Raw genomic sequence first — 23,970 nt, 5'->3', positions numbered from 1 at the left:
TTAGCTAAGTGAATGTCCTGAACTTGTTGAATAAGATTATGAATGCTTGTTACCCAAGAATCTTGAAATCTACTTATGAAGTTAATATTCCAGGGGTTACCAAAAAGAATAACTTGGGTATAAGAACAAGTCAAGAAGAGGTGCGTAAGGGATTAGACATGAGATTCCCAGAAGACACAAAGCTTTTGGTTTTCTTCATTATTGAGCTTTTCCTTTACTAGAATATAGTCATTGATAACTCTCCACAAAAACAACTTAAATCTTTGGCCAGTGTCTAACGTCCAAATGTGTCTATGAAAGTTTTATAAGAAGATGGACTTGAAGCACAAAGATTGCATGGTGATAGCCTCTCTTCGCTATAAACTTACCTAATGAATGAGGGAGTCAAATCCAGTGGGGAATGTTTAGGTCTGGGAAAATGAGAGTTGCCTGAATACATTGGGCTTCTCTTGGGGGGAATAGGGAGTTAATGATTGTGGAGTTCTAATAGCCTTGATGGAGGAGGTGGGAGACATTGAGGTATCTGATATTTGAGGCCATGGGGAGTGGGATCCAGGAAAATGAATGATTACTTTGGATCCAAGGTCGATGTGAAAGAGGGAAATCTAAATTCATGTGCACCAGAGCACCACATTCAGAGGCTAACTCCCGTATTTCAGGATTTATGGATTTCTAGAAAATGGACCTTTTGGTTGGGATGGTTGAGGGAAACAAGCTTTTATTTCGTAGATATTTCGATTTCCAAATTTGGGCCCAGAGTTTGTGTTGCTCATTAATGAATTTCCAGGCTACTTTCTTTAGCAGGCTTCATTTAAATAAGGTCAATTTCTTAAAACCCAATCCTCCTGCATTTTTTTGGGAGAGTAAGCTTATGCCAAGCACACCATCGATAAGAATGGGAAGTTTGATTAGTGGAACCCCGCTAGAATTGACGAAAAGTTTTCTTAATATGATTGATGGTTTTTTTAGGAAATTTGATAAGAGACATGGCATGGATGGGGGTTGCCTGAAGGACTGATTGGATGAGGACTTGCTTTCTAGCCTGATGTTTTCCAAAAGGAACGATAGTTGAACATGTTTGTTATTCTGTAAGCTGCATATCCTGTGAAAGGGATATTCCAACCATCTTCGATGGCTTGCTTACAAGAATGGAATATGAGCCACATTTCCAGGAAACGAAAAGGTTTAAGAAGGTTGGTTCCAGTGGGGATAAATTAAAAATTAACGGGTGATGATCCAAACCCCATTTGGAACCAAGGGTAAGGATGGCATTAGGGTAGACTCCTAACTAGTCAGGAGAAACTAATACTCTATCAAGAGTTTGATTGAGGCGTCCAGAATGTCTTTTATTGGACCACGACAGTCCTCCACCCTGAATGTTCACTTCTAGAAGGTTATGATCAATGACAAAATTCTGATATTGTCTAGAAGAGAGAGAAAAGGGGTTAGAGGAAGTAGAAGGTTCCATAGAATTTAAGGCAGTTGCCTCATTGAGGTCACCAATAATAACAAAAGGAAGGTCCACTTGCTGGAAATATTCATTAAGATGAAGCTAGAATTGGTTTTTGTGGTATTTGATTGGTGGACCATAAATAAAAGCTAGAATCCAAGAGAAGTGAGAATCTTAAATTTTAAAAAGCACATAATTGGCAGAAGAAGACAAAAAAGAGACTTGAAACCCCACTTTCTAGTTAGGATAACGTAAAGTATTAATTAATTTATTAATTTTATCTTCAGGGATCTTTGTCTCACATAAGAAGATAAAGTCAGGATTGACATGGTTGACAAAGTCCCTGATCCCCCAAATTGCCTTAGGGCGCCCTGCCCCTTGGCAGTTCCAGCTAAAGACAATCATTGGTAACGGTGGGGCTATTTAGGGCTAGCGACCTCTACCCATAGATAAACAAGAAGCAAGGAAGAAAGGAGAGGACTTACCGAAAATTGATCCTTTGAGTGCTGAGTGTCCTCAGAATGTCCCACCAGATCGATCATAAGAATACGGTCATTATGGGTCTCTTCAGAAGGAGGATCTGGCCTATCGTAAGTTGGCAGGTCTGGGGATTCAGGATCCAAGAACAGGTGAGAGGTTAGATCTAGTCTGGGTCGTTTACCTCGAGCACGGGAAGAAGGGATAGGAGTGTCTTCGAAAAGTTGATTCATCACTAAGTCTTGGGTAGTCTCTACTAAGTGAAAAGTTGTTGCAGACACTAGGAGAGTTGGTAGGGATGACCACCGGGTTGGTAGGACTCTGTGGGGAGGAAGTAGAAACAACCAGCTGTGGTTGGTTAGTAGGTGAGGAGGTTCCTTCAGTAGGAGGATTTCCTGGGGCTAGAGGGACAGGCGAGGGGATGTCCACAAAGTCCATGAATCAAGGACGTTGCCAAGTTCGTTGTAAGGTAAATTCAGCCCACAGCAAGGCCTCGGGAGGTTCATAACCCTCCGACTAAAAAATTGGTCGAATGAACGACCCTGAGGGTCAGACAAAGGTTGAGAGTAGTGGTAAAATTGGTGTCCTATTTTTTCACAAATATAGCAAACCCAGGGGAGATCCTCATACCTATAAGTGATCCAGTTGGTGATAGTGGCAAAACAGCCTGTTCGAAGAGGACAATCCACAGAGATAATGAGTTTAGTTCGGATATAATTTTGAACAACAGTAACATTTCGAGCGAGACCTAAACGTTTAAATAAAGGGCGACCGATAGGGATTCAAAGGGAAGGTCATGGATTTGGACCCACACTTCAATGTCTTGTAGATTCCAAACATACTGAGGGATCTATCCAATGAGACATAAGAATCCATTGACCGTTTAACGTCCAAGGTCCATTTAAATGAACTTTTCATAATCCTCACCGTGTAAGTTTAACAAAAAGTGGCCTCTATGAAAAGGATCAATTAAAAGAGTATCCAGGTCCAAGTTCCAGAGGTCATAAAGGCCTTGAACTACCTCTTCAAATTGGTCTGTAAGTGGAAAGAAGCGACAGATAAGCCAGAATTGCTAGTTTTGGGAAACATTTAGAGGGATCAAAGGATGGATATTGGCAACCTCGACTCCATTGTTTCCATTACCTTGCAGCATATGCTGAAAGGCTCCATTCAAAGCTTCCAAGTTCTCCATGCTGAGAAAAAGCAAATCAATTTAAGGAGGAAAGGACAAAGAAAGAGGAGGGAGGGCTGAGAAAGCGGGAGAAAACTGGGAGAAGAAATGGAAGGGAAGGAGGAAGAAAAAACAAGCCTAAAAGAAACTGGACCAAAAACTTATCTTAAGCAAACAGAACAAGAAGATCGAACTAGTAAAGGGAAGAAAACGAGAAAACTTATAAAAAGATTAAAATCGAACCCAAAGTAACAAGTGTCTTAATTGCGCCGTAAAAATAACCAGGCAAATAAATGTACAGCCAAAGTAACCAGTTTCATAGGTATTGAGAGCGGTGAAACGTGTTTGTTGACTGTAGATTCTTCCACTGCATAAGAACCGCCGAGTAGGTTGTCAAACCTTCTGGGATTTGCCGTGAGATTACATGATCATCGTAAGCAGTTTACAGACAAGAGCTTGTTTTTCTTGATGTTGACATTCACGACGTCCGTTGATGATGTGGTACAACTAAAGGCATTAATGGAACTGAAAGAAGAGTCTCTACTTTGATGATGTGGTACAACTGAAGGCATTGATGGAACTGAAAGAAGAGTCTCTACTTTGGTGGAATGTTTATTACTCTACTGCTTCATATCTTACTGAGAGTGATTAGGTCAGGTTTTCTATTCCACGTGGCATTTTTAATTGGATAGTCAAAATGACGGTCACCGTCACGTTAGTTTTTCCGTTTTCCTATTTCCCCACAAACTTCGGCTCTGGAACTGAACTGAGAGGTCTGTCTGCCATCCACGCAGATGTTCCAGTTGTCGCTCTCTGACACTATTGCCACTGGTTTCACCGCCAATCATAGGAAATTACTCTCTCTTCCTCCTCTCTCTCTTTCTCTATCTGGAAATCCTACCTGTGTTTGCAGTTTCACACCAGGCGATATTCTCTTCTTTCGTAAGTTGCTCCATTCAGAACAGTTTCTGGTAAACTCTAGTGAAGTCGAATTAGTTGTGGTTCAATCCATGGGTTCTTAACTTCTTATATCTAATCTTTCTAGGTTTTCATATACTATATATATATATATTTGTGGTTCAATTTTCCTTTAGCGTATATATATTTTTTCTCTTATTCTTTTTTTGTTGATTTATTTTTGAGTTAGTTGTTGACCTATTAATTTGTAAAGTTGCCGGATATAGAATTGACCAATTCGAAAATGAATCATCAGTTTCATACAAGAAATTTGTCCACTTAAATGTGCCCGGATAAATAAATTGGCCCAGTTCACTTATCCAGGTTTTCAGGTTTCAGACTCAAGCAATTCCTGAACACAATATCCAATATAGGATGGAGAAAATTAGGCACCCTAGAGATAATTGAGAGCTGAGACTTGTTTTGACCAGGTTAACTGCGACAAGAAACTCATAAGCAGGGTCAACTGAACTACTGAAGTGAACTATAATGAGGATATCATGAGATGATCGTTTTTCTTTTCTTTTTCACATTTTTTTAATCTTTTTCTTGAATCATCGTAAAGAGCTCCTGAATATATTCTCTGAAAGGATTTCATGGACCCAATTTTGTTTTCTACCTTGGTGACCAATGTCAAAAATATGCTGTCTGTTTGTTTTCCTCCTCTCAACCCAAGGTAAATTGTGTTTATTCTTATTCTTCTGTTCATTTCTTCTAGTAAGTTCCTTTTATCTTGTCAGTAAGGAAAAAAGAAAAGCAGTAGACATATTTTGTTGAAAATAACTGGGTTACCTTGATTTCTCAAAATGAGTTGTTCTGGTCCTATGAATCCATTTCCTTAGATCCTTATGGCTTGGCCACATGCCACTTTCTTCAAATCCTTGTGATTCTTTTGTTGTAAATTGTGAACATTCGGTGTCCTGCTTTATTTGGTTTAATACGTCATATCTTTCCTGTTTTATTGGACTGGCCGTTCTCAACTAGGAATGGCAAGTGGTTTTCGAGTTCGACAGCACTTGACAGGTTGCAAGTTGGGGTTATGCTCAAGAATTCAACTTTGCTCTTCCGCGGATGGCAGAAATTCCATCTCGTCTGCTTTGAGATCCTTTGGGGGGATATGTGAGAAGCATTTGCAAAGAGTGATGACATCGACCCGTGCTTCAGGAATTCTCATTGATTACCTTCAAGCAAGATCACTTGGTTCAGCGCTTGCTGATGGTTTAAGGTGTGATTATTTGTTGTTATTTCCGTATTCCCCTTCTTGTTCTTATTTGCCTCTCTTTATTTCTTTCTTCGTTATCAATATTTTCCTGTTCTTACTATTTAGGCTGATTTTACTCTGCATTTTTTACTCTTCAATAAAAGAAAATATCACAATGAAAATGTCATTTGGATTTTCTGTTAATTTTTCCTTTTCTTAAAAAAGAAAAAAAAAACTCACTCTGATATCCCTTCTGTTCTTCAGTTTAATTGAAAGTTTCAGATTTTATTGATTTGGTGGCTAATTCTATGAAATGTGCCTTGTAGAAAGCAATCACTTGAATTGGAACGATTTTTCAGGGTTAAAAAGCTTAGTTGTTCTTTATTTTTTTTATGATGGAAAAATAAGTTTCAACTGGTCTCATTTAAAATGTCATAAAATCAGAAAATAACAGAAGCTAGACAATGCTGCTTTAAAAAGAAGAAGAAAAAAAGAGGCTAGAAAGTGAGTTTTAAATATTGATATAAAGCAAAGAAAACATCTGTGGGGAAAGTGGTTCAAGATGGGCTGTGTTTATATGTAATAGTTAATAAGTAAAGATTGCTAAGGGTCTGAGCAAAGGTAAACAGTACAGGTTGGCAAGAATGGCTCGAGGAATTTAAAGAGAAAATATTCTGAAATTTATCCGGATGAATTGGACTTGTTAGAAGATATAAATAAAGAAGAAACTAAGGCTGTTGAATGGATCTTCTTTTCTTAACAATGGTGCATGCATGAAAAATATCAATAAAAGAAAACAATAAATGTGCATGCATGAAAAATACATGTAAAAGATAGACAGGAAGGTCAAAATTCTAGTGGGTCAATTATAATTAATACTGCTAGAATCAGTGATAGGTTAGTTAAAAGAAGAAACCACATGATTATTATAGATTTGAAATTAATTGTAAATTAGCAAAATATTATACTATAACAAATGTACGAACTTACTTCATTAAGGAAACTAAGGAATTTTGGCATCACTTTTAGTAGAGATTAGATGGATATGAAGGAAACTGAGCACAATGGTAGATAGGCTTGCAGACCAAATATGAATAGGGCACTTTTATGTAGCAAAACCTGAACACTATTGTTTCTTAATCTGTTTGAGGATTCGGCTGCATGAGTGCATCCTCATGTACAATGTTTTGTTTTAGTTAATAAAGTTACATCTCATTAGAAAAAGGAAAATGTAGAAAATATAAAGCCAAACCAGGATCACCACTAAATAGGAATTGACACGTTGAAACAGGAATTATCTGAACCTTTGTGAACTTGGAATTAATTAAACCAAACAGTTCAGTTTTCATTTCATTTGTTCTGTAGGGTACTTATAATAGATTCTCTTGTTCTTAGATAAGTTGTGAAAGCCATAGTAATTGGCTGGGTTCATAGGGACCTGTTTAAACCAGTTTGCTTGCCATACTGGAGAATCATTTGGAGATCCATTAGATTTGTACATGCTTTTAGTATAGCCTTTTGTTTTCTTTTCTCAGCCTTTTCCTCTGCATATTTTGATCCATAAAGGATACTACATTAAAACAAGATAAAAGGAAAAATATACAAATTATATGAGTAACAGGCGATAAGACAGAAATATGACTGGGATCACAACCAAACAGGCACCAAGCATCATTAACCACAAAGCCTTTCCCAAAATAAAACTCAAAGATCCATCAGAAGAGCGAACTCTCTACCAACAAGATAAAACCAAAAACAAAACATCAGGTCTTAAAGCATTATGACAGATGTTAAAACAATCAATATTTGCAACCCCTCCCACCCTCCTGAAAAAGAGTAAAGGAATCCACAAGTATGTTTAATCTCTAAAATATAGATGACCACCTTAACATAATCCTAATCATGCATTAAATAGCATCAATGCAATTACAGTACCCATAGCACACTCATTGCCATGATTACAACCGTATGAATTATCCAGTTTCCCCTGTCTTCTTTTCTATGTCCCATATTGATGTAGCCATATGTTTATTAATCCCTTCTCTTTTCTTGGCTTAATGGGACCAATTGAGGAGGACACTGACTTTGACTTAAAACCGAACATTCACTTTCATCTAATTAAGGCTTGCATTTGCAATTTAAATTTTGATTCGTCAAAAATGAGAAATTTCATGGGAAATTTGTTAGGAAATATGTGAAACTTCAGCTTATATTTGAGTTCTGTTTAGCTTAGCTGACTTAGGATGTAATGACAGATTTCTTTTAATAAAATTTTATTTTTCCTTAAGTAGAAGATCAAGACTGTAATCAGTCTTGAATCCTAAAAGGTTTTAGGTTTGTAAAACAGAAAAGAAGATGAGAGAAAAGGGAGAGAATAGAAGAGAAGCAAGAGAACACAAGTTGCTGAAAGGAGGGACAGATTCTAACAGATCTGCCGTTGCCACTCTCTTAATATTTATAGGTTTATGTTTAGTACATGATGAAAGGACACATCTGCCCTTGGTACTTACAGAATAAAAAAAGTAAATAAAACTGAAATAAATAACAGCTGAATTAGCAAACTGACTCAAACTGACACTACTATAACTGAAACAAATATTGCTGTCCTATGAACACAGTGGGGACCACTGCAGTGGGGCCCACATCAGTGTTCTCTACACTCCCTCTCAAGTTGGGAATAGATATCTATCATGCCCAACTTGGATAGGTCTGTCTCTAACTTCTTCCTCGGTACAACCTTGGTGAGGATATTCGTGAGCTGCATATTGGATGTGATGTACGGAAGACACACTTCTTGTGATATAACTCTTTCTCGCACAAAATGTCGATCAACTTCGATATGTTTAGTTCTGTCATGCTGCACTGGGTTGTGGGCTATATTAATAGCTGCCTGATTATCACAATACAACATTAAGGGCTTTTCATAGTCAATACCCAACTCTTCAAGTAGTGACCTCAGCCATAAGATTTCAGCCACTCCATTAGCCATTGACCTGTATTCCGCTTCAGCACTGGAGCAGGAAACAACACTCTGCTTTTTACTCCTCCAAGAGACAAGGTTACCTCCCACAAGGGCACAATATCCAGAGGTAGACCTTCTGTCATCAACACTTCCAGCCTAATCGACATCTGTATAGACTTCCACCCTCATGTGATTATTGTTCTTGAGTAATATACCTCTACCCGGGCATCTCTTCAAGTATGCTAATATTCGTTCTGCCGCAAGAAGATGAGAAGTTCTAGGGGAGTGCATGTACTGGCTGACAACACTAACTGCATAGCTGATATCCGACCGAGTGAGACAGAGATATAGAAGCTTTCCAACCAACCGTTGGAACATAACTTTGTCCTCAAGAGGGTCCCCACCCTCTGCACTAATCTTGTGATTTTGTTCGATGGGTGTATCGGCCGGCTTAACACCCAACTTTCCAGTTTCCGCCAACAGATCTAGAACATATTTTCTCTGAGAGATAAAAATCCCTTGCTTGAATCTAGCAACCTCAATACCCAAAAAATACCGTAGTGCACCAAGATCTTTTACCTCAAACTCTTGATGAAGGAGCTGCTTGAGAGACTCAATCTCATGACTGTCATTTCCTGTCACCACAATATCATCTACATATACTGCTAGTAGTGTCAGAGAGGACTCCATCCTTTTGATGAATAGTGTATGATCTGACTGGGCCTGTACATAACCAAACCTTCCAAGGGCTAATCTGAATCTATCAAACCAGGCTCTAGGTGACTGCTTCAAACCATACAATGCCTTGTTCAGTCGGCAAACCTTCTTACCTGTCTCTGTATCATAGAATCCATGAGACAACTGCATGTAAACCTCTTCTTGTAAGTCTCCATTCAGAAAGACATTTTTAACATCCATCTGAAATAGGGGCCAAGAATGATTTGCTGCAAGGGATAACAAAACTCGAATGGTGGTCATCTTGGCTACTGGGGCAAAGGTCTCCAAGTAGTCTATACCATAAGTCTGAGTGAATCCCTTTGCAACCAGCCGGGCTTTGTATCTTTCAATAGAGCCATTAGCATTATGCTTCACAGTGAATACCCATCTACATCCCACCGGTTTCTTTCCTTTTAGTGGGTCAACCAGTGTCCAGGTATTATTCTTCAACATGGCATCCATTTCGACTTGCATTGCATCTTTCCATTCTAGAACCAATAAGGCTTCTTGCACTGTTCTTGGAATAGGGACATCGGCAATGGAAGTGAGATAGGACCGGTAAGATGGTGATAGACGACCATAGGATAAGAACTGTGAGATGCTGTGAGCTGTAGAAGTGGTGCAATGTTGTTTCCCTTTGCGAATGGCAATAGGGAGATCAAGGTCATCCACGGGAGGGGAAGTGGCAACAACGAGAGGTATCTCAGTAGGCTCTAGATCTGGAGCCGCAGAAGGAACTGGATCTGGCCGGGACTGCCAAAGACTAGGATCAACCTGCCTGCATCGCCTGTTATAGACTCTCAACTCCGGCTCCCTCTGACCACCCTCACCACTACAACCTTCATTACCCAGTGGAATAGGTAAAGGAACAGCCCCACTTCCACTCTCACTGCTCAAAACAGCCCCACTTCCACTCTCACTGCTCTCCCCCTAAGGAAAGAAACTCAAAACAGCCCCACTTTTACTGCTCTCCCCCTGAGGAGAAACCCTAGGATAGTAGGGTGTCTCCTCAAAGAAGGTGACATCCATAGAGACCGTTTCCCTGAAACCGGATCATAGCAGCAATAACCCTTTTGAGTTTGTGCATAACCCAGGAAAATGCATTTGGAGGCCTTAGGGTCAAACTTGGAATGATGAGGCCCGAGAAGCTGGACGAAACAGGTACAACCAAAGGTTTTAAGGGGAACAATGAACAACTCCTTGCCTGGGTAAAGAATGGAAAAGGGGGTTCTCATATCAAGGACCCGAGAAGGAACTCGATTAATGAGATAAACTGCCGTGAGGATAGCATCACCCCAGAAGCGAATAGGTACATTGGAGGTAAACATAATGCTTCTAGCCACCTCCAAGATATGCCTATTCTTCCTTTCGGCAACGCCGTTCTGCTGTGGTGTATAAGGGCAAGTGCTCTGGTGAATAACTCCATGGCTACGAAGGTAGGAGGTCAATGGTTGAGCAAAGTATTCCTTTGCATTATCAGATCTGAGGACTTTGATTTTAGTTCCAAACTGAGTGAGAATCATCTAATGGAAGTTTTGGGTCAGAGCAGGAACCTCATCCCGAGAACGCATAAGATATACCCAAGAAAACCGGATATGGTCATCAACAAACAGTAGAAAATATCTGTACCCACCCATAGAAGAGATATGATATGGCCCCCAAACATCAGTATGCACAATATCAAAAGGGAAATTACTCCTTTTATTACTTAAAGAATAAGAGGTTCTACAATGTTTGGCAAGCTCACAACTCTCACACCTCAACTTTGATATCTCAACAGAATCAAATAAAGCAGGAAACAGACTCTTCAAAGACTTAAAAAACAAATGACCTAATCAGTTATGCCAAAGCATAACCGAACTCACAAACTGGGAAACAAAAGACTTCTTATCCACTGACTCTTCCCGTCGGGTACTCTCCCCAAGCAGATAGATCCCGTTCGTCTCACGGCCAGTTCCAATCACCTTCCTCGTCTCCAAATCCTGAAAAACACATCGGTCAGGGAAAAAGGTTACTGAACAGTTCATGTGTTTGGTGATACTACTAACTGAAAGGGGGTTGGTATCAAGCTTAGGAACATGCAAAACAGAAGATAAAGAGATATTGTCCGATAACTTGATGTCCCCCTTGCCCGAAATGGGAACAAGAGAGCCATCAGCAATGGATACTTTATCTCGGCCAGAGGACAAGTGATAAGAGGTAAACAAAGATGGCAAGCTAGTCATATGGTCAGATGCACCTGAATCTATTACCCAGTAGTGATCAGTATTACCTGGAGCTGAAGCATGGTAAGCTGAGGCTCGAGTACCTGAATGTGCAAATGCAGATGTAGCAGGAGCTGATGGGGACTGGGATGGCTGAGCTGAACTTCCAACTTCTTTTTCCAACTATATGAGGGCAACCCGAACAGCAGCTAAAGTCTCCAGGGATGTACCTGATGAGGATGTTGAATCAGTGTTCACTGCCATATGAGCATTACCCTTCTTATTTCTCAGTTTTACCAAGTGAGGATGTAGCTTCCAACAAGTATCTTTTGTGTGCTTGGGTTTCTTGCAATGTTCACATACCAGATCCCGTTTATCTTCCTTCTTCCGGTCCCTTTCTGAGTCACCCCCTGGCTTGGGTTTAATAGCTGTCAAGGCTAGGAAAGAAGGCTGAGGCTGCATCATAACTTTCCTCCTGGTCTCTTCACTCTGCACCAAGGAGTATGCTTGAGAAAGGGTCACACTATCTCTTGTCAATATCTGTTGTCGCACAATGTCATATTCTAAATTGAAACCAGTCAGAAACTCAAATACCCTATTCGTCTCAACTTGTTTTCTGTGAGTCTGTGCACCTTTGGGACTCTCCCACTCAAGGGTCTCCAGATGGTCAATCTCATGCCACAAGGATTTCAAGGTAGAGAAGTAGACAGAAACAGGCTTCTCTCCTTGTTTAAGGCTGTTCACCTCACACTTCAGTTCATAGGCTCTGGCAACATTGAGGGGTTGGGAATAGGTTTCTTTCACAACATTCCATATTTCTTTGGCTGTCTTTGCCCACAAGTAATTTCGGCTGATATGTGGCTGCATGGAATTACACAGCCATGCCATAACTAAATAGTTCTCTTGAACCCACTTGGTGTATATTGGGTCCTCCTTGGAAAGTTCTTTCACATCTCCCAAGAGGTAACCCAGTTTTCCCCTTCCTCCAATAGCCATCATGGCTGATTGTGCCCACTCCAAATAATTTGACCCATCAAATCTCATAGTTGTAATCTGAAACCCGGTTTCAGATACATTACCATAACTGTGGTTTCCAAAACTAATATCTCCCTGACCCTTGAACTCCATCTCCGATCAAGATTCAGTGGCTACAAATTGTTAGAGCAGTTATACCAGAAAACAGAGTCAAGGAAGTAAGTCTGAAAGCTGATCCGAAACTGATCTGATCTGAAACTGATCTGATCCGATCAGAAATACCAACACAAAACCGGTCTGAAACTGGTCTGATCCGATCAGGAATACCAACACAAAACTGATCTGAAATCAATCGCCTATCAATCTGAGATGCTGTTCTCTGAAACCACTACTGTGGGGCCCACTACTGTGAGAGCAAAAATAGGGTTTCAATTGTAGGTTTGAAGAAAATTAGTGATCTGAAATCACTAAAGTGCTCAGCTGCACTCTCCAAGCAGTCCGCACCAGTAGGACTTGTCGTAGGGCACTGTGAAACCCTAAAAAACTAATCCCCTTTGAAGAGGGGGTTCGGCCCAACAATCAAACCCTAGACACAAACTTAATCACAGTTCGGCAAGCCAAACCCTAGAGCAAACTTAAACACAGTTCGACCCCTCTTTCTAGATAGGTCCAACCTATCTCGGCTGATTGCAATCTCTAAAAATCAGTAAAGAAACAAACTTACTTACTGATTACCTGCCTTCGGTGTACTGTCTTCTAGGGTTACCTAAACCCTAGCCTTCGCTGCTTCTTCCTGATTACCAACTCTCTGCAGGCTGTGGCAAGTCTTCAACTGCTGCGAACCTCTCCTGGTAATCTCCAAGATTCAGCCGCCGAAAAACTTCTTCAAGGCTTCCAGCCCTAGCTAGTTCTCATGTGATCGGCTGGACTAGATACACATGAGAAGCCCTAGATAGGCTCTGATACCAAGTAGAAGATCAAGACTGTAATCAGTCTTGAATCATAAAAGGTTTTAAGTTTGTAAAACAGAAAAGAAGATGAGAGAAAATGGAGAGAATAGAAGAGAAGCAAGAGAACACAAGTTGCTGAAAGGAGGGACAGATTCTAACAGATCTGCCGCCGCCACTCTCTTAATATTTATAGGTTTATGTTTAGTACATGGTGAAAGGACACATCTGCCCTTGGTACTTACAGAATAAAGAAAGTAAATAAAACTGAAATAAATAACAGCTGAATTAGCAAACTGACTCAAATTGACACTACTATAACTGAAACAAATACTGCTGTCCTATGAACACAGTGGGGACCACTGAAGTGGGGCCCACATCAGTGTTCTCTACACCTTATCAAAAAAAATGGCAAATTTCAGGTGTAGTATATCAATAAAAAAGTTTCAGGGGAAAAGCCTTAGTTACCTTTGACAGGACTTAACTAGCATCGGAAAAAGCCTTAGTTCCTTCACTTGATTCCATTGTTGTTATTTTGACTTCATTTTTTGTGTTTGTTAATGCTCATGTTGTTCAAATATCTGAGTCATTTGTTATTGCTAGTCAACAGGAAGATGATCGTGATCTCCCTTCTAAAGGATCATCCTCTGTGGAAGGTTTCATCTAATCCTTTACTTGTGTTATTTTTTTAAAGGGCGAATGGTTTGTATTATAGGAGGGAGAGAATCCCTTGAATCAAAAGCTTTACAAACAGCAAGGATAATCACTTGACCCTGGCAAGTATAGATGCTCTTTTATTTACAAGTAGGCATCTATTATCACGAAATATTTGTCACATATGGTCTTTCTACCAATGGTTACAAAATTAGTGAAAACTGAATCCTATAAACTAATAGGATTTAGAACAAAAAAAACTTGTGTAATTTTCCCCTACTTTTGTGATTTTCAATTAATTTTGAATATTGGTCTTTTTTTATCAATTCACCAAGAGTCTATGTTGCAACTGTTCAGCATTTTTTGGTGGTTTGGTGAAAGTGTTGGTTGGGTGGTCTTTACAAGAGTTAGGAAGGAAAAGAATGGAGCCAACATTGAGTGTTGGCCTTTTATTTTTTATATACCACCTTTTATGCTGCAATGTCAACCAAGTTGCACTTTTGTTTGATTATGGCAGTTGGATATATTCTATATTTGGTAACTCCACTTAAAGCAGTATTTCATGGAACGTATATATATATATATATATATTCAGATATATAGATTTTGTTGATGTTTATTTATATGTCTGCTTCATTCCACACGACTTCACAGAGATTTGCCTGTCCTGGGGTTATTTGCTTTCTAAACTCTTAGTTATGTTGCTGTTCTATTCTTCAGCTTATGTGTGTTAAAGTCAGCATTAAAATATCCATTTCATTTGTTTTTATTTTTTCTGTGGTTGTTTGTTCATGTAATTCATTGTAGTGATTGAGACTATCTGTGTTCTAGATTCATAATGACTAGTTCTTTCATGTCTTCTGAAAATGTTTACTATTGGCTCCAAGAAAAAAATAGAACTATCTATTATGCTTTAGATTCATACTGTGCCTACATCTACTGCAGGCAATAGTTCCTCTCATTAATATTTATTCTGTTTGGGGATTTTAGACATATATTTGTTTTCAATATTTATTAAGGCATGTTAGGGATCATTGCTTGTTGCACTGGTAAAATGTTGGGTTGACATGCATGAGAATGTGGATTTGAGTCTGAGAATAGCCACTTTCTTCCAAAAAAAAATGCCAAAGGTTCCTATACTAAATCATGTTCCCCTTGTTTTCTCATCAAAATCATGTTTAAAATGAAATCAAAAGTGCATTATTTATCCATCTCGATAAAACATTCTCATGATTTTCTTGTGATCTCTTCACTAGGAGGTATAGTAGCTTTGGGGAAGTTTGATGCTCTTCATGTTGGTCACCAACAACTTGCAATACAAGCATCAAAGGCTGGTGTACCTTTTCTTTTATCATTTGTAGGTGTGGCAGAAGTACTTGGTCGGGCGCCTAGGTACAGATGCAGTTGATTCTCCCAATCTCAATTTCTCTACATTGGTTCTCTCATAACCCTTATATTATTTGCATGCATTTTGACTATTATTTGGCTTATCATTACTGCTTTTGTGCTTAACTATTTTTTGGTGGATTTGATAACATTATACCTTTAAAATTGTAATGGGCTCACCAAGTACATATCCCTGTCATCCAACATTTAGTATTTAGAATCTATCCTTCTTAGAACATATTCTTGGCGTCCTTAAGAATCTGGTTAATCAATTGGAAAGAGTCTCCAATCTGAAAGTGAATTGGAGAAAGAGTTGTGTGGTAGGGATAAATACTCAAATAGGGCAGAGGAAGAAGTGAGTAGACTCACTAACATTTTGGGCTGTGGTTGAGTGATTAGCTTTTAGTTAGAAGAAAACTATCCAGCAACTGATTCTTTTGTTTAATTGGAAAAAGAAAAACAGAAAAAGAAAGAGTATGAGAGCAAGAGAGAAAAAGAAGAAGGAGAAGGAGAAGAGTCAATTGTACTCTCTCTCCAGCCCCAAAACTTTTATTAAATCAAAAGAAGTAAAGATAATTACATAAGTACCCTTGGTGGCTACTTATAAACTTAAAGAAAAAAAAGGTTAACAGGCCCATAAGACTAAAGGCCCATTAACACAAAAAATAATAAACATTAGACTGAACTAAACTAAGGACCATTGGGGGGAACCCAAACTTTGAGAGTTTTTGGACTCGGTCTTGGAAAGGTTCACAAAAAGAAGCTAGAGGGCTGCAAAAGAAATTATATCTCACTTAGGGGAAGAATCACTTTAATCAAGTCTATTTTGGAAAAATTGTAGCTTTGCTTCCTTCCTACCTTTTGTATTTCTTAAAAGGTTGTCAACAAATTAGAGAATATTATGAAAGATTTGTCGTAGGAACCTGGTGAAACTAAAGAGAATCACATATTGTAGTAAGAGGTGGTTTCTACGAGTTAGGAGCAAGGGGCTGGAAAGAAATTTAGCACTTTTAGGGAAGTATATCTGGAGTTTACCCCTTAAATAGGATAAGTTGTGCCGCGAGGTGATAGTTAACAATCCATGATATGGTGACTTGGGTGAGTAATGATTGGGATGCTTATCTCCACCCGAGGTCATTGTACTCTTCTCTGTTGAAGCTATTCATAACATCCCTCTTTTCTTCCTTCCATAAGGTATGGTGTATGTTCTGGTAGTAAAGGGATCTTCTGAGAAGATATTTAGCTTGGAGAAACCCCTCTTAAGGAAAGATTTCCTTGAAGTTACTCTCTTTCTTTGCACAAATTAAATCCCATTTCCTCAGTCCATGGTGATGGAGACTCATGGGACTTGGGTTCTAGGAGAGAGCTTAGGGAAATTGAAATGGGGGTTGTTGATGAACTTCTTTATCTTTTTGAGTCTGTTTTCTTGGGCCTGTCTTGTCTGAATAGTCGTGTTTGGACAGCCTCTCCTCTCCTTTTCTTATGTGCTTCTTTTTTCACTGCCCTCCTCTGCCCCCCCAATCAAGTTTTGTCTTTTCCAACCAATGAAGTTTGCTGTAATCCAATGCCTCCAAAGATTAAGCTTTTTGCTAGATTGGTTTAACACTTGTGATGTGTTTCAAAGAAAGCTAAATTAGTGCCTCTCCCCTTATGTTTGTATCCTTTGCTATACTTGTGACGAGATGGCAACACCCTTCACTAATCTCCAGTTCATTTGTTTCATGTATTTGGGATTGGTTTTCCTCTCTTTGGTTGCAAGTGGTCGCCTTTTGTGGCAGCTTTGTTTGATGTATATTTCTTTAAATAGATGAAGACGACGGAAAAGGTTATGTAGAGAGCCACTAGAGAGTGATAGTGTGGATAGTTTGGGAAGAAAGAAATAATTGTACATTCCAAGGTGAACAAAGTTTAAAGATGAACTAATTGAAAGCATCACCATCAAAGTAGCACATTGGGTAAAAACAAGTGACCTGTTCAAGAAGTTTTCCAGTTCAGGACACAATCAGGGGGTGGAATGTAGTAGCAAACTCATGAACCCTCAAGGCTGTGATTCAGGAGAGTTGGGGCCATTAGCAGTTCAAAAAATTAAGCTTAACTTTGATGGGTGACTCATTTATTCTAGACTCTTTATTAATTCTAGTCCAAGAAGGGTGGGGGACTCATTTAGAGTTGAAGTTTTTTCCCTCCTCCAAAGATTGAGATTGGCTAAGCAGCTAGGATTTCAATAGATAGAAGTGGAAGGTGACTTCAAGCTACTTATACGATGGATGTAAACAAGGAATCTGGGGGTGTGGACCTGCAGGCAGGTCACATGGGAGATAATCTGTCTTACAAGAGAGGTTGGTCTTGGTTTCAAATGGATTATAAGATCAGCCAAATAGCCAACATTTTAGCTAAACAAGGGACAAATAAGGGAGAGCTTTTTGGTCTGCTTTGTAATTTTGTATTCTGCACCCTTTATTTTGGGTGGTCTTCACTGTTGTACCATTTTTAATCATCATTTGAAAGTTACCATTTCCAATCCAAAAAATAAAAAGAAAGAAAAAGAAAACTCTTGGAATCCTCTTATCATTTAGACTCTATCTATCCCAGATCAATTCACATATCTTCCAAGTGCTTTCATAGAAAAGGAACTCTGGAACTCACTCCATTAGAAAGGATTGGAAATGGAATGTAGGGGTAGCAGCTTACTCTCGTATCACTTGCCTCAGAAGAAGGATCAGTGGTCACCTTCTTGGATGTGCATAACCTATTAATCTTTTTTATCAGTTGCATAACATATAATATTACTCTTTTTAAGTCAACATTTAAATTAAACAACTTTGCATAGATTTCCAGCCCCACCAGTTGTTTTCCCAAAGCCAGATTCTCCATTACTTCCCTTGGAGGCACTACTGCACTAGTTAATAAACTTCTCATGGGAGAGAGTGACACCTTCCACACATTGGTCTAAAGGATGAGGAAGCAACTTAGAAACCTGAGAATCTCAATCAAACTCTTTGATCCATATTCATTATCAAGGAGTTTCCATCATAATTTTGTGCCTTCACTGTGAAACTTCATTGTGATTTTTACAGTAATCTACCATTCATTAGACTAAATTGTTTCTAATACTACTTTCCTCCCAACCCAACAGGAAAAAAGAAGAAACAAAGAAAAGAATGAAAATAACCATTTTCTTTCATTTCTTAACAATTTAGGGCAAGATTTAATATAAACAATATGTAAAAATGAAATTTTAGCTGTTATTGAATGACAAGATAAGTTCAGCTGAGGACTGAGGCACTTCATAAAATTAATTCTCTTATGGTCTTACCAGAAGATAGGTATCTAGCATTCTTTCCCACCAACCTCTTTTTTATTCTTTTACGTTCTGTATCAAAAATATCTAGGGAAATACTTGGGCCAAATTTTGTTTCCCTGATAGAGAATAGGAATATGCCTAAGAGAACAATCTCCAGAAACTCCTAGGAAATAATGGAAACACTCTTCTTTGATTAGATGTATTGAAGAAACAATGTTGCTGTCCACATCATCAGTTTTTTCTTATTACAACACTTTTTTTGTTAATATTATATGATTGTCTTGTATTTAGCTTGAGAGCCTAGTTTTTCGGTGACTTCTCTGAATAGTTGTTGGCTGTACATGGAGCATATTTGACAATTACTTGTACTCTTGTCCTTTTTTGACAAAATTAATGCAATATCTTCCCTCTTTTCTTCATCAAGGTTCCAAAGTAATAAGAATAATAATGATAATAACAAGTATATCATACATGCTCAAGAAGAAAGAGCCAATGTTATTTTGCTTCTTTTGTAAGCTAGGTTATTTTCTCCTGAGAGGGAATCCTAATCTTTCTACAATGTACAAGGGATATTGTAGTCCTATTTTTCTAAACACTGAAGAATGTTGAAGTTTATGTTCTTTAACTTCATTTGGCTGCGGAAGTGAGACCCTTATCCTTATGGTGGTGAGATTCCATCTTCTACTTTGGCATTGGTTAGATGCCAATCCCAAGGTTTAGAAGCTTTTTATAACCCAACCTTTTCTTTGTACAATTTTATTCAATTCTGCAATATCTCCAGCTCCATTACTTCAATTCTTTGAGTTCCCTTCTGCCCAGCCTGTAGTATGGGCTGGGGGAACAGATATTGCCTTACAGGCCCTTATTATCGGCTAAGGGACAAGCCTAAAGACCTATAAAGTTGACATTTTGCTTTTTGACTGTTCACCCGACTTGATCAATGGTTGGTGCAGAAAATATTCATAACAGACTATAAATTCAATGTTTTGGTTCAGCAAAAATGTCCCCATCTTATATAATATTTCTTTTTTCATCTAACTACCTACTGCATGCTTTTTTCCCTTCCCCACTATAAAGGAGAATGCATTGAATACTTATATGGTAACTGTGCAATGAACTTCCAACATAGGGTTCCTATAGTTGCCAAATGCGACAGGAAGCGAGTTCTTTCCACTTGGGCCCCATACTGTGGTAATGTAGTTCCAGCTGAGCATAACATTGAATTTTCTAGTGTTCGGCATCTCACTCCACGCCAATTTGTTGAGAAGTTAGCAAAGGAGCTTGGAGTACGTGGGGTTGTTGCAGGTATCATCCAGTCCAGTTGCACTGCTTCCGCCCACTTAATTTCATCTTGTTGTCCATCTCATTTGTGGTTCTCACCTGGTGGGATTTCTTGGCAGGTGAGAACTACAGATTTGGATATAGAGCAGTGCAACTGGACTGGATGATACCTGCAACAACCCCACGTACTCCAAGCTCCTTTGCTAACTGTGCAATGAACTTCCAACATAGGGTTCCTATAGTTGCCAAATGCGACAGGAAGCGAGTTCTTTCCACTTGGGCCCCATACTGTGGTAATGTAGTTCCAGCTGAGCATAACATTGAATTTTCTAGTGTTCGGCATCTCACTCCACGCCAATTTGTTGAGAAGTTAGCAAAGGAGCTTGGAGTACGTGGGGTTGTTGCAGGTATCATCCAGTCCAGTTGCACTGCTTCCGCCCACTTAATTTCATCTTGTTGTCCATCTCATTTGTTTAAATGAGAGCAAGAAGACATAATGGTGGGATTTCTTGGCAGGTGAGAACTACAGATTTGGATATAGAGCAGCAGGTGATGCATTTGAGTTGGTAAGGCTTTGTGAAGAGTTTGGGATGGGATCTTATATTGTGAGCTCTATTATGGACAAGAATCAATGCTCTATAAATAAAGGCTTCATTGATTCAAAAGACAAAGGACAAGTATCGTCAACTCGTGTTCGCCATTATCTTTCTGAAGGCAATATGAAACATGTTTCAGAACTTTTGGGCCGCAAACACCGTCTCATTTTGAAGATGACAGACCAAGAAGGATTAGTTATCACGAAGAACAGGATATCAGCTTCTAGGCCTTGTTTGTTAAATCTACCGCCCAAGGATGGTGTATATGAGAATTGTTCTCTTCTTGTTGGTGATAATATCTTCGTACCATGCAGAACAATCATTGAAACAACCTGGATCCATGTGGAATTAGATGGAGAAGGCGCTTGGACAAATGTTTTTCAAGACTGCAGATTTATCACCGTTGAATTTGATGATACAAGAGCACTTTTGGATTAAATCTATTTGTTACAGAACAGTGGATTTTTGAAACACTAACATTTACTCATTACTGCTTTGACGGATAGATCTAGTGTTGTCCATTGGAAATATAATCTGTAGTAGTTTTTTCTCTTTGTTTTTTGGATCAAGTTTTCTTTTATTTGCCGAAATGGTAACAAGCTACTCATAGAGTTTAGTTCAGGAGGCACAGTCCGTTTTGGTCGAGTGTTGTTGGAGGGATGAACCTTCAATTTGATTGCAGGACACTTTGTTTTGAATGTATATAAGTTTTTGGGTAAATTACAAAGACCCCCTGTACTATGGGGTCTGTGACAGAGACCCCTCCTTACTTTGTTTTTCAACAAAGACCTCCTGTATTATGACCATGAGATAAAGACCACCCATGACCATTAAGTCAGATGATGGAATGCGTTAAATTATAAAAATACCCCTCCAAGGAATCGCATTGCAATTCAAAATAGAATTGAAGAAAACAACGAAATGATGGAAACAAGGTCCCTGAATGCAGAGGCCATATGGAAGCGAAAATCGGAGAAACAATATACCTTTCATTCTCTGTATGCGTTTTCGGATTTCTTGAGCGTAGGCTTCACAATGCATGTGGACCTTCAAAACTACTATAATCACTTGCGGCTGCATAAAACAAACACCAACTTATGTTAAGATGGAATCTTTAGAAGCTAATCAGAGAGATCTGAAGATCTTTCTCTTTACGACCATTTTATGTTAAGATGAACTAACCTTTTCTTTCTTCTCCTCTGGTTTAACGTTTTCTTTGTTCTCTTCATCCTTCTTAGGTTCTTCGGCCGGGGGTTTTGGGATCAGAGTAAGCAGCTCCACCTGCCTATGACTTTTTCTGAACTCTGTCCAACATCTTCAACAGATCTACCTTTTGGCCATTGTGTCATGGAACCAACCACGAGATATAGCCGTTGCTGATAATTTGCGAGATTGTATGGACCCATCCATAGATATAGCAGTTACATGATCAACTTGGATTTAGAGCCACTTGGACCGGTTCTGCCAATTAGATCAAGCGCATGCGTCCACTAGGTAGATTAAGTGCCAAGAATTTTTCAACTACCTACCCAACCTATTGACCATGCCAAGCATGTGCAATGCTAACATGGAAATAGATTGTTCAACAGCAGAAATATAAAATAACACATGAAAAGGATAGAGATAAAAGATAATATTGCATTAAACAAGGACACTTTTACCTATTGGTATAGGCTATGACAATATATATATATATATATAAACTTAAAAGTTACTTTTAAGTTTAAAAGTAACTTTTCTTATAAAGCATGATAGCTATGACATGAATTGTTTAGGCTGCCTTTGGAAACGATGCAAATGGACTATAAATCCCGGTTCAAGGTAAATTTGCATTCTAGTTCATTTTTGCCTGTTTTTTGCAACATTACATTTATGCATTGACAAATGATGGAAAACACATTTTCCAATACATATTTACATTGATAATAAGATGTAAAAGTACATCAATAAAAATGAAGAAAATTTGCATTCAAGTTGACTTTTGATAAAGAAAAGGCATATGCTTTATTGGAATTCATGTTTGCATCCATTACAACTAAAAATCTATTCGATAAAAAGGTAAAGTTGTCAATGCAAAACTAATCCAATTTTATGATTTATATGAATTATTTTATACTCTACATATTTGCATTCACACTTATTTGCATCGTTTCCAAACACAACCTTAAAGTTTAGAAAATAAGTACAATTGACAAATACAAAATAGAGAAATCTGGTCAATCCAAGACCAATCCAAAGCTGAACCCAACTCATTCCTTAAATTGGGGGTTCAAACACCCTGGGTTGAGTTCGGGTTAACCTCAACCCCACATATCCTGGCCCAAATTCACCCCTAGCTCCACTTATGATTTTGTCGTAGAATTTGAACACATGATAGCAGCATACAGCTATAGCCCAGGGCACGGTCGGCTATCTTGTGCACGGGCTTCCTTCTACGGATCAGTAACTTCCATTGTTCCTCACAAATCAGTAGGCTCATAGCTATGATTTTTGGGCGTTTTGCTAGAGCCTTGTATATGGGTAAGATCCCTTTTCGTAATCTTGAGTCTTGATCTTTTTAGACACTTGTAAAACTGCAGCGCATCTAGAGGACTTTGCCAATGGAGGAGTCTAGCATGTCTCGGGATCCGACGCCCAGCAGGCCCAGGACTCCTGTTTTTTCACTTTTTTTCGAAGAAGTACGTTGTAGCTTAATGCAGAATTTTGAATTTAATTATAAATCAATAAAAATTCAAAATGCCAAATACCCTATCATATACACCAATACTCACCCGTAAATTGGTATCAATTCCAATTTGGCACCTATCCCAACTGTAGGTTGGGCCTGAGAATTATGATGCTGGGCTGAATCATCATTCTCCCATTTTTGTTTCTTTTGTTTAAGTGAAAAATAAAATAAATAATGAAAATTAACAAAGAAATGTAAATGTTTTATTTAGAAATTTAATGTGCAAAGTTGATCAAATATAAAAAAAAAAAGCTAAATTGAAAAAAAATACAATAGAATTGGAATAAAATAATATAATAAAATTGAAAATAAATGTTTATAATGAGATTTGAAAAAGATAACAAAAAACTTTTAAATAAAATTGAATAGTATTAAAAATATTGTATAATTATTGAATATTCAAAAAAATATGGCTTCAATCTTTTCTTCAAGTTCTACCTGTATCTCCCTGATCTGCATTATCTCATGATTCATCAATGAAGTGTCATGTCTTCCTTTATCTTGTAGTTTGTCCTTTGTATCTAACCAATTCTTTGTGCATATGTGCACCTCTAGACTTTCATCGTTTATCCAATTTCTCTTCTCATTCAACACCTTAATTAACACGAAAATAAGACTGAGGTGGAATTATGAACAAGAGATCTAGTGATAGCATATCACATGCCATGATGATAATTAATAACAGGATAATATTTTTCCATGTTCTTTCTACTTGGTTAAAATATCAAATTTATTTAAGTGTTTAGATGTTAAAAATTTTGTAAATTAGCTTACAAATAAAAATGAAGTAAATGAACATGATGATGAAGAGGAGACAACTGAATGTCGCCTACTTTTTCTTATTAATTATCAAATTTTATCTATTATAATACCACCACACGACTAGTACTTTCAGATGGTATGTCTACACAAGTTCTTCTATCCTAATGTTTGTAATTCATTATATATAATAATAATAAT

At 38.3% G+C, this 23,970-nt stretch overlaps 1 protein-coding gene across 1 annotated transcript; it reads left to right on the top strand.

Moving 5' to 3' along the window:
* The first annotated feature begins 3,812 nt into the window (after positions 1-3,812).
* LOC148869821 (FAD synthetase 1, chloroplastic-like) lies at positions 3,813-20,851 on the top strand. Its single transcript, XM_088967568.1, has 7 exons — positions 3,813-4,040; positions 5,040-5,280; positions 13,665-13,717; positions 14,972-15,107; positions 19,535-19,710; positions 19,806-20,093; positions 20,203-20,851. The coding sequence occupies exons 1-7, from the start codon at positions 3,893-3,895 to the stop codon at positions 20,718-20,720; spliced, it is 1,560 nt and encodes a 519-aa protein (XP_088823694.1). The 5' UTR covers positions 3,813-3,892; the 3' UTR covers positions 20,721-20,851.
* The last annotated feature ends 3,119 nt before the right edge of the window (positions 20,852-23,970 follow it).

This window comes from Nelumbo lutea, chromosome 2 (assembly GCF_056320005.1).
Source record: "Nelumbo lutea isolate HS-2025 chromosome 2, American lotus-T2T, whole genome shotgun sequence".
Classification (NCBI taxonomy): Eukaryota; Viridiplantae; Streptophyta; class Magnoliopsida; order Proteales; family Nelumbonaceae; genus Nelumbo; species Nelumbo lutea.
This window is presented reverse-complemented; position numbering and strand designations above follow the sequence as displayed.

Bases quoted from the DNA above. Each gene is read 5' to 3' on its own strand.
- LOC148869821 (XM_088967568.1), top strand. From the start codon at position 3,893: ATGTTCCAGTTGTCGCTCTCTGACACTATTGCCACTGGTTTCACCGCC. The intron at 5,281-13,664 runs GTGTGATTATTT...TGTTATTGCTAG, and splicing joins GCGCTTGCTGATGGTTTAAG to TCAACAGGAAGATGATCGTG. The intron at 19,711-19,805 runs GTATCATCCAGT...ATTTCTTGGCAG, and splicing joins AGTACGTGGGGTTGTTGCAG to GTGAGAACTACAGATTTGGA.